Genomic DNA, 15,387 nt, shown 5'->3' with positions numbered 1-15,387 from the left:
CCCTTAGAGACTTACCCAGAAAAAAAAAAAAAAGGCCCTTAGAGACTTGCAGAAAAACTCACCGTTGTAATCATTGCCAAAGGTGAGTCGAACATGTATTTACTCAAGGGGGTAAATGAGATATTTCTGTATTTCAGTTTCAATAAATGTGCACAGATAAACAGCACATTTTCACTTCGTCATTCTGTGTTATTGTGTGTAGATGGGTGAAACAAATACATATTTAATCCATGTTGAATTCAGGCTGTAACACAAAATGTGGAATAACTCAATGTATGAATACAATTAGTATTTTATGTATTTAACCAGGTAAGTTGACTGAGAACATTCTCATTTACAGCAACGACCTGGCGGAATTTGTATTAGGACACGGGGTTACCACCCCCTACTCTTACAATAAGTCCCATGGGATATTTAGTGACCACAGAGAGTCAGGACACCTGTTTAACATCCCATCAAAAAGACAGCACATCACACAGGGCAATGTCCCCAATCACTGTCCTGGGGCATTGGGATATTTTTTTTTAGACCAGAGGAAAGGGTGCCTCGTACTGGCCCTCCAACACCACTTCCAGCAGCATCTGGTCTCCCATCCAGGGACTGACCAGAACCAACCCTGTTTAGCTTCAGAAGCCAGCCAGCAGTGGGTGATATGCTGCTGGGAAATAAATATTTAAATATTCATACAGAAAAATAGTTTTAGTAAATGGTCAGACACAACTCAAGAAGGCACAGACAGACCTGTTCTGAATAAGGACGTATCGCATAAGATCATCAAAGTTGGGGTGTGAGTCGCGTAGCAATTCTCCAGCACCACCACTAACTGGTCGTATGTCTCGTCCACAGACACGCCCACGTGCAAGGCAGAGCCCACTGGCAGGAGGACTTCTCCAGGTGGGTACGCCTCTGTGAAGTTGGCGTTTCGATACAGAGACATGAAGGATTCGGCCTTGGCACCTAAACCTGAAACTCCACCCTCCGTCCTGTCGAGAGGTGAACATGAAGCAACCAGATATGAGACAGACTCATCCTTGTTACTGGCGTTTGGAAGTCAGATCTGTCATGGAATGATAAGACTAAATGTAGCTCATCATGACAGCTTGAGTTGATGATGAAGTTAGATGATGATGAGGAAATGCAAAACAAACCGTCCTACAAAAATACTCAATCCTATTTCTCACAGCAGGTAGGGTTTGATGGCCACATCCAGGCTGCTCTCTGTCTCCAGGGGATAGGCACAGGAGAATGGAATGCTCAGGGGTTGGGAGAGAGACTCGTTTCTTGCATTTAATGGGTAAACAAATAAGCTGTTGGAGTAGACAGCATGGGTGCTGTTGGTCTGGAGAAAAAAGACAAAAAAAGGTCATAAGATAGATGTAATACATGCATACTCCTCCAGTGCATCCATTTTTTGGGACAAATTGAGGTAACGTGTTCTCACCTCCAGAGTGTTTCCACAGCGTCCCTCCCTTCGCTCCACCTGGTACCACACCGTGCCGTTAGCCTCCTGGTGGGCGGAGCAGCTGGGGTCGCCAGGTGACCAGAGGAAGGATCCAGGCGTCCGGCCTCCAGGTTAACCATCTGAAGACCCACCCTGTATGAGTTAGGCCCACAGACCAGCTCCAGAGCTCAGCAAAAAACACAGAATGTTACAAAACAAAAACACACAAAACAAAGATATATGGATTCACTTCTGATCTTTGCTGTGGTGTCTCTGTTGGGACAATATTTACACCTCTTTATTTAGTTATTCTTTAACACTCACCTTTCCTCTCACACCTCCAGTTGATCTTTATCATCACTCACACAGGCGTCAAATACTCCACATGTAGAACACACCTTGGTGTTGACATCTAGAAGGACAGGAGGGAGAGGGGTAATAGATTTGATGTGACTAATTGGAGTGCATTCCAGACATCTTAAATATTCTTGTCGTCCTTAAGAATCAGAGACGATCATTGTACTATACCTGCACAGTAGGCCAAGTTGCATTGTGTTGGAGGGACAAACTTGTAGACATAGTAATTTCCATAGCAGGCTTTAACATGGATGGGATTTTCTCTAAAACGGCAGCATTCTGAGAACCAGTGTCCACAGACACCCCTCTGAACCACCCCATCTAACAGCTGGGGATGAGGTTCTGTGAGCCACATGGGGGCAGCGGTTCCACACATGTACCTTTCCACACACCTCTCTGGCATCTGAACACTGGTGTCCCCAAGGAACAGGCGATACCAGCCCTGCCAGTTGATGCTCTGGTCGCAATGCTCGCCATTAACGTTGCCGTTGTTGGTGGTGGAACGCCAGGCATCATTCAGTACAGTGTAGTGCAGGCAGGGGTCTGCACAGAGGACGTTCCACCAACACTGATACAGTCCTCTCCCACTGGACACCGTCTCCCCCGCACTGAAACTGCACTGAACGGGAGTCACCAGGACTGGAGTGGAGGTCGTCTTCAGGAGGCACCAAGCAGTTGAAGGATCCGGGGGTGTTCTCACAGACCTGAGGAGGGCTGCAGGGTTGGTCTGGGAGGGAACACTCGTCAACGTCCACACAGCCTAACTCCGTTGACCAGCTGTAACCTTGATGACAGCAGGAGCCGCCAGCGCAGAGCTTGAGGTCGTAGCAGGTGATGCCGTTGCCGACAAAGCCTGGTTTACAGTTGCAAGTGACTAACTTGAATGAGGAAGACTCAACCTCATTGTTGAGTAGAGAGGCAAGACAGGTAGCATGAGGGTGGCATGCCTCACAGCTGGTGACGACAGAACCTGTGAAGGAAACAACTACTATTGACTTTCCTTGAGTTAAAGCCATGGCTAATATCAAGGAGTTTAGAGACCGCTACGGGACAGTACAGCAACAGAACAGTAAAAAAAAATACAAGTAACAATAATATGGAGACCACAACGGAATCAAGTCTTTACTTTTTGTGTATGTCTCCTAAACTATTTTGGGTACCTGTTGCCTGGAGCAACATAGAATGTATTTTGAATGAATTGTCAAATCAAATATAACAAAATCCCATACAGGATGTTAAGATGTTAACGTAGATAATCTTGTCTAGATGCACTTACTCAATTGCATGTTGTTCAACCTTACCGGAGCTATCAGCTGTGATGGCAGGTATCAGCATTAGAAGTAGTAAGCCTGGCATTATCAGAGGATGACCCATGTTACTGCTCGTCATGCCTTGAGGGTGTAAAGAACCAGATGTAATCCTTTTCCTAACAAAACAGAGAAATGTGGAAAGAATTTTATGACTCCTCTTTTACATATTCCACATATTTCTTGAAGCACAACATGTAACAGTATCCCTTTCCTGCCGTCAAAGGACCTTCAAAGGACCTTTGAAATGTTATTAATACTTTTCATAATTAATAAAGATTTTTTTTTTTAAATCTTAAATGTCTAACAGTTTTGCTATATTTCAGTCTTATGTGATGTACCTATATATAAAGTGTAATATTGGGAAGCAAACTCAAAATTGAATACATTTCAACTCTATATCTGACATGGTACAGGTGTGTTATTTAAATTTATAAGCCCATAACCATGTGTGTGTGAGGTGGATACTTTGGTTTCAAAGTAGATATATTTAAGACTACCAAGAAACACTTTGTGTGACCCTGATTTACCCCAATGCAGTAAAAGGTTAATCAATAGTGTACAACTTGAATGCACTTCACTTCTAAAGACACATTTAATTAAGCTCCAGATTTGGTTGCATGGCTAGTTTTTAAAGTACGAGACCACTAAACTTATCATGAATACTATCAATTGCCTAAGAAACTTGTAAACTTACCTGTGCTTTGATGTGAACTGTCAATCTCTCTGTTTTTCTGACATTATAAACCCTGCCAGGACTACGAGTGTGTTCCAGACAGTGATGTGGGTATGACATCATCACTGTTGTATATCGTTTCTGAAACAATAAGTGGGGTCATCAGATTGTAGCAAAGCAATATTTAACCTGACCTCAAACTACAAGTTAACTAAATGAAAGGCTTGTCTATCTCTTTGTTATCTCTTTAATAAAAGACAGTGTGCCAGGGACTGGTAGTCTTGGTGTTACAGCAGGTATGCATATACTCCAGAGGCAGCTTAGACCAGGGCCACGTGCTGACTTTCTTCTATGGTCTCTAATCCCATTCTACCTGTGTCCTCCAACCTGTGACCACTCTTCCTGTGACCCGCCCTCCAATGTATCTGCACAGGCTTTCCTGTCCTGTCGGCCCTGGTCCCCCCTTCCTAATTCCACCCATGATCCATCTTCAACAAAAAGGGTAAGATGACGATTAGGGGGAAGAATAAAACATCTATTGAAGCTCCCTCTCTGAGGAGACTTGTGGTGCTCTCCATCTGATGGAGCCCTGCTTCCCCAGCCCCAAACCTAACTGTCATATACTCTGAACAACTGTCTGACCTAGATGGTCATATGGTAGAAAGCAGGGGTTTTACTCTCACCAAAGTAACAGTGGTCAAGACTTAGTAATTAGTTGTAGTCACAATCAGGTTATAACTCCAAAAATATATATGTTTTGGGGTTTTAAATATGTATTAACTTATTTTCAGATAACCGAACTACCCACAATCACCAATGTCATTAAGAGAACCTGCCCTGCTACCGAGTCCATGCTGCTGGCTCACTAGCTGGCATGAGCTATGTAACATAGCCGCTAAGCATGCGAGCATTACTGATCAGCGTGCATTCCTACCGTGGGGCATTCTGCGTTCAGCTCCAACAGGCAGGCTCTGAAAGCAATTATGTCTGACTTTGGAATTCTGATCAGTTGTGATCGGTTTGTAAAAAATGTGGGTGTAACTTTGATTTGCTTCACTTTAACCTTATACTTGAAACCTTTACTTCTGCCACTGTGCAAGGCAGTTAACCCCCAACAACAACTGCTCTCCGGGTGCCAATGCCGTAGATGTGAATTAAGGCTGCCCCTCGCACCTCTCTGACTTAGAAGGGTTGCGTTAAATGTGCAAGACACATTTCAATTTCAAAATACAAGATATCCAATCTTGTAAATGCATCGAGGCCTTCAGGGGTAGTGTTCTGGGCCCACTGGTTAAGAATCACTGACCTAAATCACTTTAGTGCCACATAGTTAATACCCGTGAATAAACAAACCACTTCTGCTCCATGCCAAACATTTTATGACGGAAATGAGGAAATTAATTTTACGAGGATACTCATGTCTGATACAACCAGAACAAAACACTGATAAAAAGTAATGCACAGAGTACAATATTAAAGTATTCTGACCACTTCCCTTTTCAGATGTTGTTACAGCCTTATTCTAAAATGCATAACATTTAATTTTCCCTCATCAATCTACACACAATACCCCATAATGATAAAAGCGAAAACAAGTTTTTATTTAGATTAGTATTCCCGACCTAAATGTGTTTCTGTGCATGCACATTTTTATTTGCTGTGTTTAGTTAAAAACGCTGGAGAACTTGAATGCGTGCATTTTTTTTAAACCTCTTAACTTCTTGTTAATCCGGCCACAGTGTCAGATTCCAAAAGGCTTTGGCGGCAAACCATGCAATTATCTGAGGACAGGATCATAAAGGTCATTTTGTTCAAATAATTATGTTGTTATATCCCCAAAATGTCCATTGATTTGACACGTTTGATTCAGAAAAACACGGTTCCAACTCGCCCAACATGACACAAGTTATCTAATAAATTACCTGTAATCTTGGTCCAAACATTTCAAACAACTTTCCTAATCCAACTTTAGGTATTATAAAAGGTAAATAATCGATAACATTTTAGACGGGATAAACTGTGTTCAAAAGCGGATAAAATCAAAGTGGAACGAGCTTCAGGTCCCGCACCCCAAACAAAACAGTCCCCATGGCTATACACCCAGAAAGGAAAGGGCTACTTCTTCATTACTCAAAGGAAAAACATCAACCAATTTCTAAAGTCTGTTGACATCTAGTGGAAGCCATAGGAACTGCAAACATATTTCTATTAAAACGAGCTTGCCATAGAAACCTAATAGAAAATGGTTGACCTAAAACAAAGAATACCTGGATGGATTGTGCTCGGGGTTTCGCCTGCCAAATCAGTTCTGTTATACTCACAGACATTATTCAAACAGTTTTAGAAACAGTTTTAGAAACATATTACATATCCTAGCTTCTGGGCCTGAGTAGCAGGCAGGTTACTTTGGCACGCTTTTCATCCGGATGTGAAAATACTGCCCCTATCCCAGAGGGATCATCTATGAGCAGAACAACTGTTTTACCTCAATTATCTACTAAATTCTTAGCTTGAAAGTGACTGTTTTGGGAAGCTGTGTGAAGGCTATTTTGAGTACTACAATTTGAATTCCCAGCGAATGAGCTTCAGCACCTTGCCATTTAATTAAAAAAATGTATTTCACCTTTATTTTAAACATATAGGCTAGTTGAGGACAAGTTCTCATTTACAACTGCGACCTGGCCAAGATAAAGCAAAGCAGTGCAACACAAAGATGGAATAAACAAACATACAGTCAAGAATACAATAGAAAAATATATATAGTGTGTTTCTTCTCAGGTTTTTGCCTGCCCTATGAGTTTTGTTATACTCACAGACATCATTCAAACAGTTTTGAAACTTCAGAGTGTTTACTATCCACATCTACTAATAATATGCATATTCTAGCTTTTGGGCCTGAGTAGCAGGCAGTTTACTCCTGGGCACCTTATTCATCCAAGCTACTCAATACTGCCCCCTAGTCCCAAAGAAGTTTTAAGCGTGTCCCAGTTTAGGTCACCTAACAGCACGAGCTCTGAAGAAAGATGGGGGCAATCAATTCACATATGTTGTTGTCATGACGTTGGCCTGTTGGGGAGGTTTATGACCCCCATACATTCCTTTCCCCTTTCTCCTCTCTAGTCTACTGATGTGACTATTGAAAATCCCTTTGTTAACATAGAGTCTGGTAACATCAAAGGTGGCAAAATGAACCATATTTCGGTAATCAACCAGTTGAAAATATGCATTGGTACTTAATGAATATAATGTCAGATCAGTTGGCGTCTGAGACATTATTACTGATGATAGGACGACATAAACTGTGTCTTGGAAAGTCTACACATTCTAGTTATCAGATTCATATGGAATTGTTGTGCAATTTAAATGTTTAAATATGAAACTATTTGTGAAAAGATTAAATGTAATTTTAGCGTCTTAAATGAGAGAACGGTTTGTCATAGAGAAACCTCCTAGCCGTTGCGTTAGCGCAGCAACTGTAGACGTGGGCTAGGAGAGGATGGACAGAGTATCCATTCTACCACGCTCCAGTTCACCACCAGACATTCTTCAGAGGACCAGAGATCCATGCTGGACCACCCCGCCTTCTATCTACGACCAATCTGCCACGCATTTTCAAATGGGTGTTATTTAGAATGCATAAGATTCTGTATTTATGATAGCATAGCTTCTCCCTTTGTTCCTCAGTCTTCCCGCTCTTTCATTCAAAACCCAACCCCTTTTCTTTGTGTAACCAGCCATCATATCTGTTCCATCCACTAGGGACGTTTCCCGTTATGACATCATTTGTAATCAATGTATGATCCATTCAGTGTAGATGTAATTCTGTGTGGTTATTTAGGTATTTAGTAAATAAATAATTAAACCACATGTTTTATTACTGATTCGACTTGTTAGCCAGGGTTCGTGAAGATAACCAAGAATTTACAACTTTCAGATGAGACTGAATAAAGTGACTATTAAATATTGACTCCTACTGATGTAAAAAGATTACTAGGTCTTTAGAGTTTATTCTGAAGATAACAGCTCTATAAACATTATTTAGTGTAGTGCCCTGACTTTCTAGTTAATTATATTTACCTGATTAGCTTAATCATGTAATATTAATTACAGATACATTATTTTATAGAATAGCATGTCCTATCACTTAATCAGCATAGCCAAAGACACGACAGCGTCAGGGCACAGCTGAGCGCAGAAGTGGTCTATAGCAATCGGCAACAGTGAGAGACCTGTTTCAAATGTGGATTTTATAAGTAGGAGCTCTATCTTGTCGGAAAATGTTATAGTTAGGGATGGAAATTTCAGTGGTTTTGGTGGTCTTCCTAAGCCAGGATTCAGACACACCTAGGACATCCGGGTTGGCAGAGTGTGCTAGGGCAGTGAATAAAATAATCTTAGGGAGGAGGCTTCTAATGTTAACATGAATGAAACCTTTTACGGTTACAGAAGTCAACAAATGAGAGCGCCTGGGAATGGGAGTTGAGCTAGGTACTGCAGAGCCTGGATTAACCTCTACATCACCAGAGGAACAAAGGAGGAGTAGGATAAAGGGTACGGCTAAAGGCTAAGAGAACTGGGCGCAGGTTTCTGGGCAAGGTATAATAGATTCAGGCATAATGCACAGACAAAGGTATGGTAGGATGTGAATACAGTGGAGGTAAACCTATGCACTGAGTGACGATGAGAGATATTGTCTCTCAAAATATAATTTAAACCAGGTGAGGTCACCGCATGTGTGGGAGAGTGGAATTAAAGGGTTATCTAAGGCGTATTTCCCTTTTCCCTGTTTGACCGCAAGGTTTTTATGTATTATGACACCTCCACTGTGGGGCCCTATATTGCATACAAATGGTACGCGCTAAATAGTATGCGAAAGATGAGTACATAGTATACAGTTTAAGTATGGTGAACGCTAGTATGGGTATTCAAAGTACGACCCTTTTCTTCTTCTTAAGTGCTCTGAGGGTAATAAATACCAACCACATGTTTCTTATCAGCAACCAATAAAATGTTATTGAGCTGCCCTGCTCTTAAAGGAAATAAATGCCAACACAGCAAAACACAACAGTCTCTAAACATTAACTAACTTATCTAATTGGCTAGCCTTACTGGCACACCATGGTTTTATCAGCCCATCAAGTTCAGAGTCAAATGTCCAGTGGAACAGGTGTCCAGTCAAACCAAATGGCCAGTGGAACAAATGTCCAGTGAAACCAAATGGCCAGTGAGCCAAATGTCCAGTGAAACCAAATGTCTAGTGTAATTGTCCAGTCAAACCAAATGGCCAGTGGAACCAAATGGCCAGTGAAACCAAATGTCCAGTGAAACCAAATGGCCAGTGGAACCAAATGGCCAGTGAAACCAAATGGCCAGTGGAACCAAATGTCCAGTGAAACCAAATGGCCAGTGGAACCAAATGTCATGAAACCAAATGGCCAGTGGAACCAAATGTCAGTGGAACCAAATGTCCAGTGGAACCAAATGGCCAGTGGAACCAAATGGCCAGTGAAACCAAATGGCAGGTAAACAACCACATAAAAAATGGCTTCGTTCTCCCCAATTAAGGTGCCACCAACCTCCTGTGTTTCATGGGCCACCTAATATCACCATGCTCAATTCAAAGCGTCGTCTGGAGTGGAGTAAAGCAATAGCAATATAATAATACCTAAATAATACATTTCAAAACTTCTTAAGCTTCATGGCTGGCTTATTCCTGAATGATTTAGAGTTATTATGTTGTTTAAACATCAATGCAGGGAACAAAACAGCCTGGCGCCCTCGAGCACCAGAGAGGGGAGCGGGAACAGGCGTGACAGGTGGTACACTGTCGCTTCTCTCAGCACATATCAAAGCTGCAGGCTAAAGTTCAATTCTTGACTTGGTTTCCTCTATAAGTAATCACTCCGCTTTCCCCTCAGCTGCCAAACTATCCCTGATTCAAATGACCATCCTACCCATGCTAGACCACGGAGATGTAATATAGATCGGCAGGTAAGGGCGCTCTCGAGTGGCTAGATGTTCGTTACCATTCTTTACCACAATAATTGGGAATTGAAACCAGGTGTGTAAAGCAAAAGATAATACACATGGAAAATGAAAAGTGGATAGGCCATGGCTAGAAGGCAGTGCGTTGACCGCCCGAATGTCGCCTGAACAAGGAGAGGACTGACCCCGGCGGAAGTTTGGATGACAGTACCCCCCGAGCCGCGCATTGACACCGACCTCGAGGACGACCCGAAGGAAGAGGCGCAGAGTGATCGGATGACATGGAAATCCCATAGCAATGAAGGGTCCAAACGTCCTCCACCGGCACCCAGCATCTCTCCTCCAGACCGTACTCCTCCCACTCCCACGAAGTACTGAAGGCCCCTCGCCCGGCGCCTCGAGTCCAGTATGGCTCAAACAACATACGCCGGGGCACCTCGATGTCCAGAAGGGGCGGAGGAACCTCCCGCACCTCAGACTCCTGGATGACAACCACCACTGGCCTGAGGAGAGACACATGGGAAACGAGGGTTAATACGGTAATCTGGAAAACTGTAACCTGTAGCAAACCTCGTTCAGTCTCCTCAGGACTTTGAATGGACCCACAAACCGCTGGACCCAGCTTCGGCAGGGCAGGTGGAGGGGCAGGTTTGGGTCGAGAGCCAGACCCGGTGCCTCACTGCGGTGGCGATCACACTTGCCTCTGACGCCTCATGTCCCGTTGCAGGTGCACATGAGTGGCGTCCCAGGTCTCCTCTGAGCACATAAACCATTCGTCAACTGCAAGAGCCTCGATCTGGATCTAATGCCAAGGTGCCGGCCCTGGCAATAAGACCGCAGAAACCAACCCACATCCTGGTTTACTCTTCCACCTGCCCGTTACTCTCGGGGTGAAACACTATATACACAGGCACCCCGTAGTGCTGGAAGACGTGTGTAAACAGGGCCTCCACAGTCTGTAGGGCCATAGGTCGTGGTGTTGCCCTGTGTGGGAGGAAAATCTGTGAGGAAAGCCACCGATAGGTACGACCACGGCCGTTATGGAACGGGTAAGGGCTGTAACTTCTCTCTGGGCAGGTGCCTAGGGGCCTTGCACTGGGCGCACACCGAGCAGGAGGAAACATAAACCCTCACGTCCTTGGCCAAGGTGGACCACCAGTACTTCCCACTAAGACAGCGTTCCTGTCCGACCGATGCCAGGATGACCAGAGGAGGGTGACATGTGGCCCAATAGATCAAACGTCGTGGACAGCAGACGGAACGTACAGACGCCCAGCTGGACACTGGGGAGGAGTGGGCTCTGTGCGTAATGCCTGCTCAATATCCGCGTCCAGCTCCCACCCCACCGTGCCACCAAGCAAAAGGCCGGAAGCATGGGAGTGTGATCCATGGACCGCTCCTCTGTGTCATACATCCGGGACAGTGCGTGTGCCTTGGCGTTCTGGGAACCTGGTCGGTAGGACAGGGTGAAAACAAAACGGGTAAAGAACATGACCCACCTTGCCTGGCGAGGGTTCAGTCTCCTCACCACGCCAGATTGCGGTGGTCAATCCAGATCAGAAAAGGGTGTTTAGCCCCTCAAGCCAATGTCTCCACGGCTTCTTGACAACAGCCAACAGCTCCCGGTCCCCACATCATAGCTTTGCTCCCCCCCGGGCTGAGCGTGTTTGAAAAGAAAGTACTGGGGCGGGCTTTGGTGGCGTACCCGAGCGCTGAGAGAGCACGGCTCCTATCCCAGCCTCGGACTAGCCACCTCCACTATGAACACCAAAGAGGGATCCGGATGAGCCAGCATGGGAGCCGAGGTAAACAGAGCCTTCAGGTGACCAACAGCCTGTCCGCCTCAGCCACCCACTGCAGGCGCACTCCTTCCCTTCAGCAGCGAGGTAATGGGAGCCGCTACCTGACCAAAGCCCCAGATAAACTTCCGGTAGTAGTTGGCAAACCCTAGAAACTGCAGCACTTCCTTTGCCGTGGTGGGAGTTGGCCAATTACACACGGCTGAAATGCGGTCACTCTCCATTTCCACCCCTGAAATGCGTAACCCTAGGAAGGAGACAGACTGCTGAAAGAACAGGCACTTCTCATCCTTGACGTACAGGTCATGCTCCAACAGACGACCAAGCACCCTGTGCACCAGGGACACATGCTCGGTGCATGCTGCGGAGTATATCAGAATGTCGTCGATATACACCACTACACCCTGCCCGTGCAGGTCCCGGAACATCTCGTCTACAAATGCCTGGAAGACTGATGAAGCATTCATCAACCCGTATGGCATGAGGTACTCATAGTGACCTAGGTGGTACTAAATGCAGTCTTCCACTCATCCCCCTCCTGGTTATGCACCAGGTTGTAAGTGCTCCTGAGATCCAATTTTGTGAAGAAGAACGCCATGTGCATTGACTCTATCACGGTGATTTGGTTGATACCTCGATAGTCAATGCACGGGCTCAGACCTTCATCCTTCTTCTTCACAAAAAGAAACTCGAGGAGGCAGGTGAAGTGGAAGGCCGAATGTACCCCCACCCCAGGGATTCGGAGACATGTGTCTCCATAGCCGCCGTCTCCCTGTGACAGGGGATACACGTGACTCCTGGGAACTGCTGCGTCTACCAGGAGATTTATCGCACAATCCCTCCGTCGATGGGGTGGTAATTGAGTCGCCTTCTTCTTACAGAAGAGAGCCAAATCGGCATATTCAGAGGGGATGTGCACGGTGGACACCTCGTCTCAACTTTCCACCGTAGTTGCACCGACGGAAACCCTACACAACTCCCGAGCACTTTCGTGACCACCCCTTGAGAGCCCTCTCTTGCCACGAAATAGTGGGGTCAAATCTTTTAAGGGAAAGGATTACGCATCCTAGGTAGAGGTGGGGTTTAGTAGTCAAAAAGGAAAAGACTAATTCTCTCCTTGTGACCCTCCTGCATAACCATGCCCAGTGGTGCAGTGGCCTCCCTAGTTAGCCCTGACCCTAATGGACGACTATCTAAGGCGTGCACAGGGAAGGAATACCCACAGGAACAATGGGGATCCTAAACTATGGGCAAATGCTCTGTCAATAAAATTCCCATCTGCGCCGGAATCTATGAGCGCCTTGTGCTGGGAATGCGGGAAAACCCAGGAAAATGTATACAAAAACATGCGATCAACAGGGGCTCTGAGTGAGCCTGGTGCCGACTCACCTGGGGTGACACGAGTGCCCTGCCTGCAGCCTCGACTCCCAGAGGAACCTCCCCAGCATCGGCCAGCAGTGTGCCCTCTGTGGCCACAGATGGTGCAGGGAACGCTCTCCTCCTCCGATCGCCCCTAAGCGCAGCACCTCCCAGCTTCATGGGCGTTGGAGCAGTGGTGCTGGGGGATGGAACTTACAGGCTCCGATCCGGACATCCGCCAGCTGGTAGGTTATCAGCCGGATGGACAGCTCCACCAGCTGGTCCAACCTGAGTGTTGTCCCTGCAGGCCAACTCTGACGGACGTCCTAGCGCAGACTGCACCAGTAGTGATCGATCTGGGCCTTGTCGTTCCATCCTGCGCTGGTTGCCAGGGTCCGGAAGTCAGAGCGAACTCCTGTGCGCTCATCGTCGCCTCAACTGGAACACATCCATCTCTGCGTAATGGTCCTACACCGCTTCTTCTTCCCCCATACGGGCGTTGGCCCCTCTCCAGGACGTTCCCATACGGCGTTGGCCCTCTCCAGGGCTTTCCCATACGGCGTTGGCCCTCTCCAGGGCTTTCCCATACGGCGTTGGCCCTCTCCAGGGCTTTCCCATACGGCGTTGGCCCTCTCCAGGACTTTCCCACATGGCGTTGGCCCCAGGGCTTTCCCATACGGCGTTGGCCCACTCCAGGGCTTTCCCATACGGCGTTGGCCCACTCCAGGGCTTTCCCATACGGCATTGGCCCACTCCAGGGCTTTCCCCATACAGCGTTGGCCCCACTCCAGGGCTTACCCATACGCGTTGGCCCTCTCCGGGGCTTTCCCATACGGCGTTGGCCCTGTCCAGGACTTTCCTGAGAGACAGGAGAAGAGGGCGGACACGCTCTCACGTCCCGAAGGAGCTGGGTGGATGGTCGCCAGGTAGAGTTCCAGCTGGAATAGGAACCCCAGGCATCCGGCAGCCGTCCCATCATACTCCTCGGGAGCGCGAGCCGAATCCCACTGGGACCAGGTGAAGGAGGGTGAACTGTGGTGCCTGTTGGAGTGGTGGTGGTGCTGGCAGAACTCTCTCCCATCGGTCCATCATCTGCAGCACGGGATCCATGGGGGTGCCGAGACGTTGCAACATGGTCGCATGCTGCTGGACGCGCTCCTCGACCGCCAAAGTGGGGTTGTATGCTCCTGCTAACTCGATTTAGAAGGTGCGTTATTCTGAGTAACACACGTGATATAATGCTGTGTTCTCTCCAGGTTGTTCCAGGTGTCTATAGGTCCTGATATAATGTTGTGTTCTCTCCAGGTGTCTATAGGTCCTGATATAATGTTGTGTTCTCTCCAGGTGTCTATAGGTCCTGATATAATGCTGTGTTCTCTCCAGGTGTCTATAGGTCCTGATATAATGTTGTGTTCTCTCCAGGTGTCTATAGGTCCTGATATAATGTTGTGTTCTCTCCAGGTGTCTATAGGTCCTGATATAATGTTGTGTTCTCTCCAGGTGTCTATAGGTCCTGATATAATGCTGTGTTCTCTCCAGGTGTCTATAGGTCCTGATATAATGCTGTGTTCTCTCCAGGTGTCTATAGGTCCTGATATAATGTTGTGTTCTCTCCAGGTGTCTATAGGTCCTGATATAATGTTGTGTTCTCTCCAGGTGTCTATAGATCCTGATATAATGTTGTGTTCTCTACAGGTGTCTATAGATCCTGATATAATGTTGTGTTCTCTCCAGGTGTCTATAGGTCCTGATATAATGCTGTGTTCTCTCCAGGTGTCTATAGGTCCTGATATAATGTTGTGTTCTCTACAGGTGTCTATAGATCCTGATATAATGCTGTGTTCTCTCCAGGTGTCTATAGATCCTGATATAATGTTGTGTTCTCTCCAGGTGTCTATAGGTCCTGATATAATGTTGTGTTCTCTCCAGGTGTCTATAGGTCCTGATATAATGCTGTGTTCTCTCCAGGTGTCTATAGGTCCTGATATAATGTTGTGTTCTCTCCAGGTGTCTATAGGTCCTGATATAATGTTGTGTTCTCTCCAGGTGTCTATAGGTCCTGATATAATGTTGTGTTCTCTCCAGGTGTCTATAGGTCCTGATATAATGTTGTGTTCTCTCCAGGTGTCTATAGGTTCTGATATAATGCTGTGTTCTCTCCAGGTTGGTCCAGGTGTCTATAGGTTCTGATATAATGTTGTGTGTCCAAGTCTTCGTTCTTCTATTTTAGGAACTTAAATACAAACTTCATGTACTTTATGTTCTCTCTGCCCTCCCTCTCTCTCATCACTCTTTGCAGTCTTACAACTATGTAGTTCCCTATTTCTGCATCTCGCTCACTCTCTCTACTAGTTCAAACCCTCCTACCACATGTTATGTCTGACAGCCCCTCCCTCTTCCTCCTTAACCAATCACATCTTTGTTCCTACATCGCACAGTAGAGAGAGAGAGAGAGAGAGAGAA

At 46.1% G+C, this 15,387-nt stretch overlaps 1 protein-coding gene and 1 long non-coding RNA gene across 3 annotated transcripts in view; one reads left to right on the top strand and one right to left on the bottom strand.

The window, feature by feature from the left end:
- LOC127931957 (uncharacterized) overlaps window positions 1–13,104 on the bottom strand; it is a 41,036-nt gene extending 27,932 nt beyond the window's left edge. Inside the window, exons 1-11 of the mRNA XM_052526114.1 lie at window positions 12,955–13,104; window positions 11,675–11,873; window positions 11,113–11,215; window positions 10,373–10,522; window positions 10,142–10,269; window positions 2,503–2,651; window positions 1,970–2,417; window positions 1,778–1,853; window positions 1,442–1,523; window positions 1,182–1,339; window positions 825–983 (exon numbers count right to left, since the gene is read on the bottom strand). Coding sequence (XP_052382074.1) covers window positions 825–983; window positions 1,182–1,339; window positions 1,442–1,523; window positions 1,778–1,853; window positions 1,970–2,417; window positions 2,503–2,651; window positions 10,142–10,269; window positions 10,373–10,522; window positions 11,113–11,215; window positions 11,675–11,873; window positions 12,955–13,104 — 1,802 coding nt within the window. The remainder of the gene's footprint in view (window positions 1–824; window positions 984–1,181; window positions 1,340–1,441; window positions 1,524–1,777; window positions 1,854–1,969; window positions 2,418–2,502; window positions 2,652–10,141; window positions 10,270–10,372; window positions 10,523–11,112; window positions 11,216–11,674; window positions 11,874–12,954) is intronic.
- Window positions 13,105–14,047: 943 nt separating this feature from the next.
- LOC127932493 (uncharacterized) lies at window positions 14,048–15,077 on the top strand. Of its 2 annotated transcripts, none has more exons than XR_008145630.1 (3): window positions 14,048–14,551; window positions 14,669–14,707; window positions 14,825–15,077. It is a non-coding gene; the product is annotated as an uncharacterized LOC127932493 (long non-coding RNA). The 2 variants fall into 2 exon arrangements; XR_008145629.1 differs by having other exon boundaries at window positions 14,048–14,580; window positions 14,659–14,707.
- The last annotated feature ends 310 nt before the right edge of the window (window positions 15,078–15,387 follow it).

The sequence above is a fragment of the Oncorhynchus keta genome, chromosome 10 (assembly GCF_023373465.1).
Source record: "Oncorhynchus keta strain PuntledgeMale-10-30-2019 chromosome 10, Oket_V2, whole genome shotgun sequence".
Lineage (NCBI taxonomy): Eukaryota > Metazoa > Chordata > Actinopteri > Salmoniformes > Salmonidae > Oncorhynchus > Oncorhynchus keta.
The sequence above is the reverse complement of the archived record's forward strand: the minus strand, read 5'-3'. Positions and strand labels throughout refer to the sequence as shown.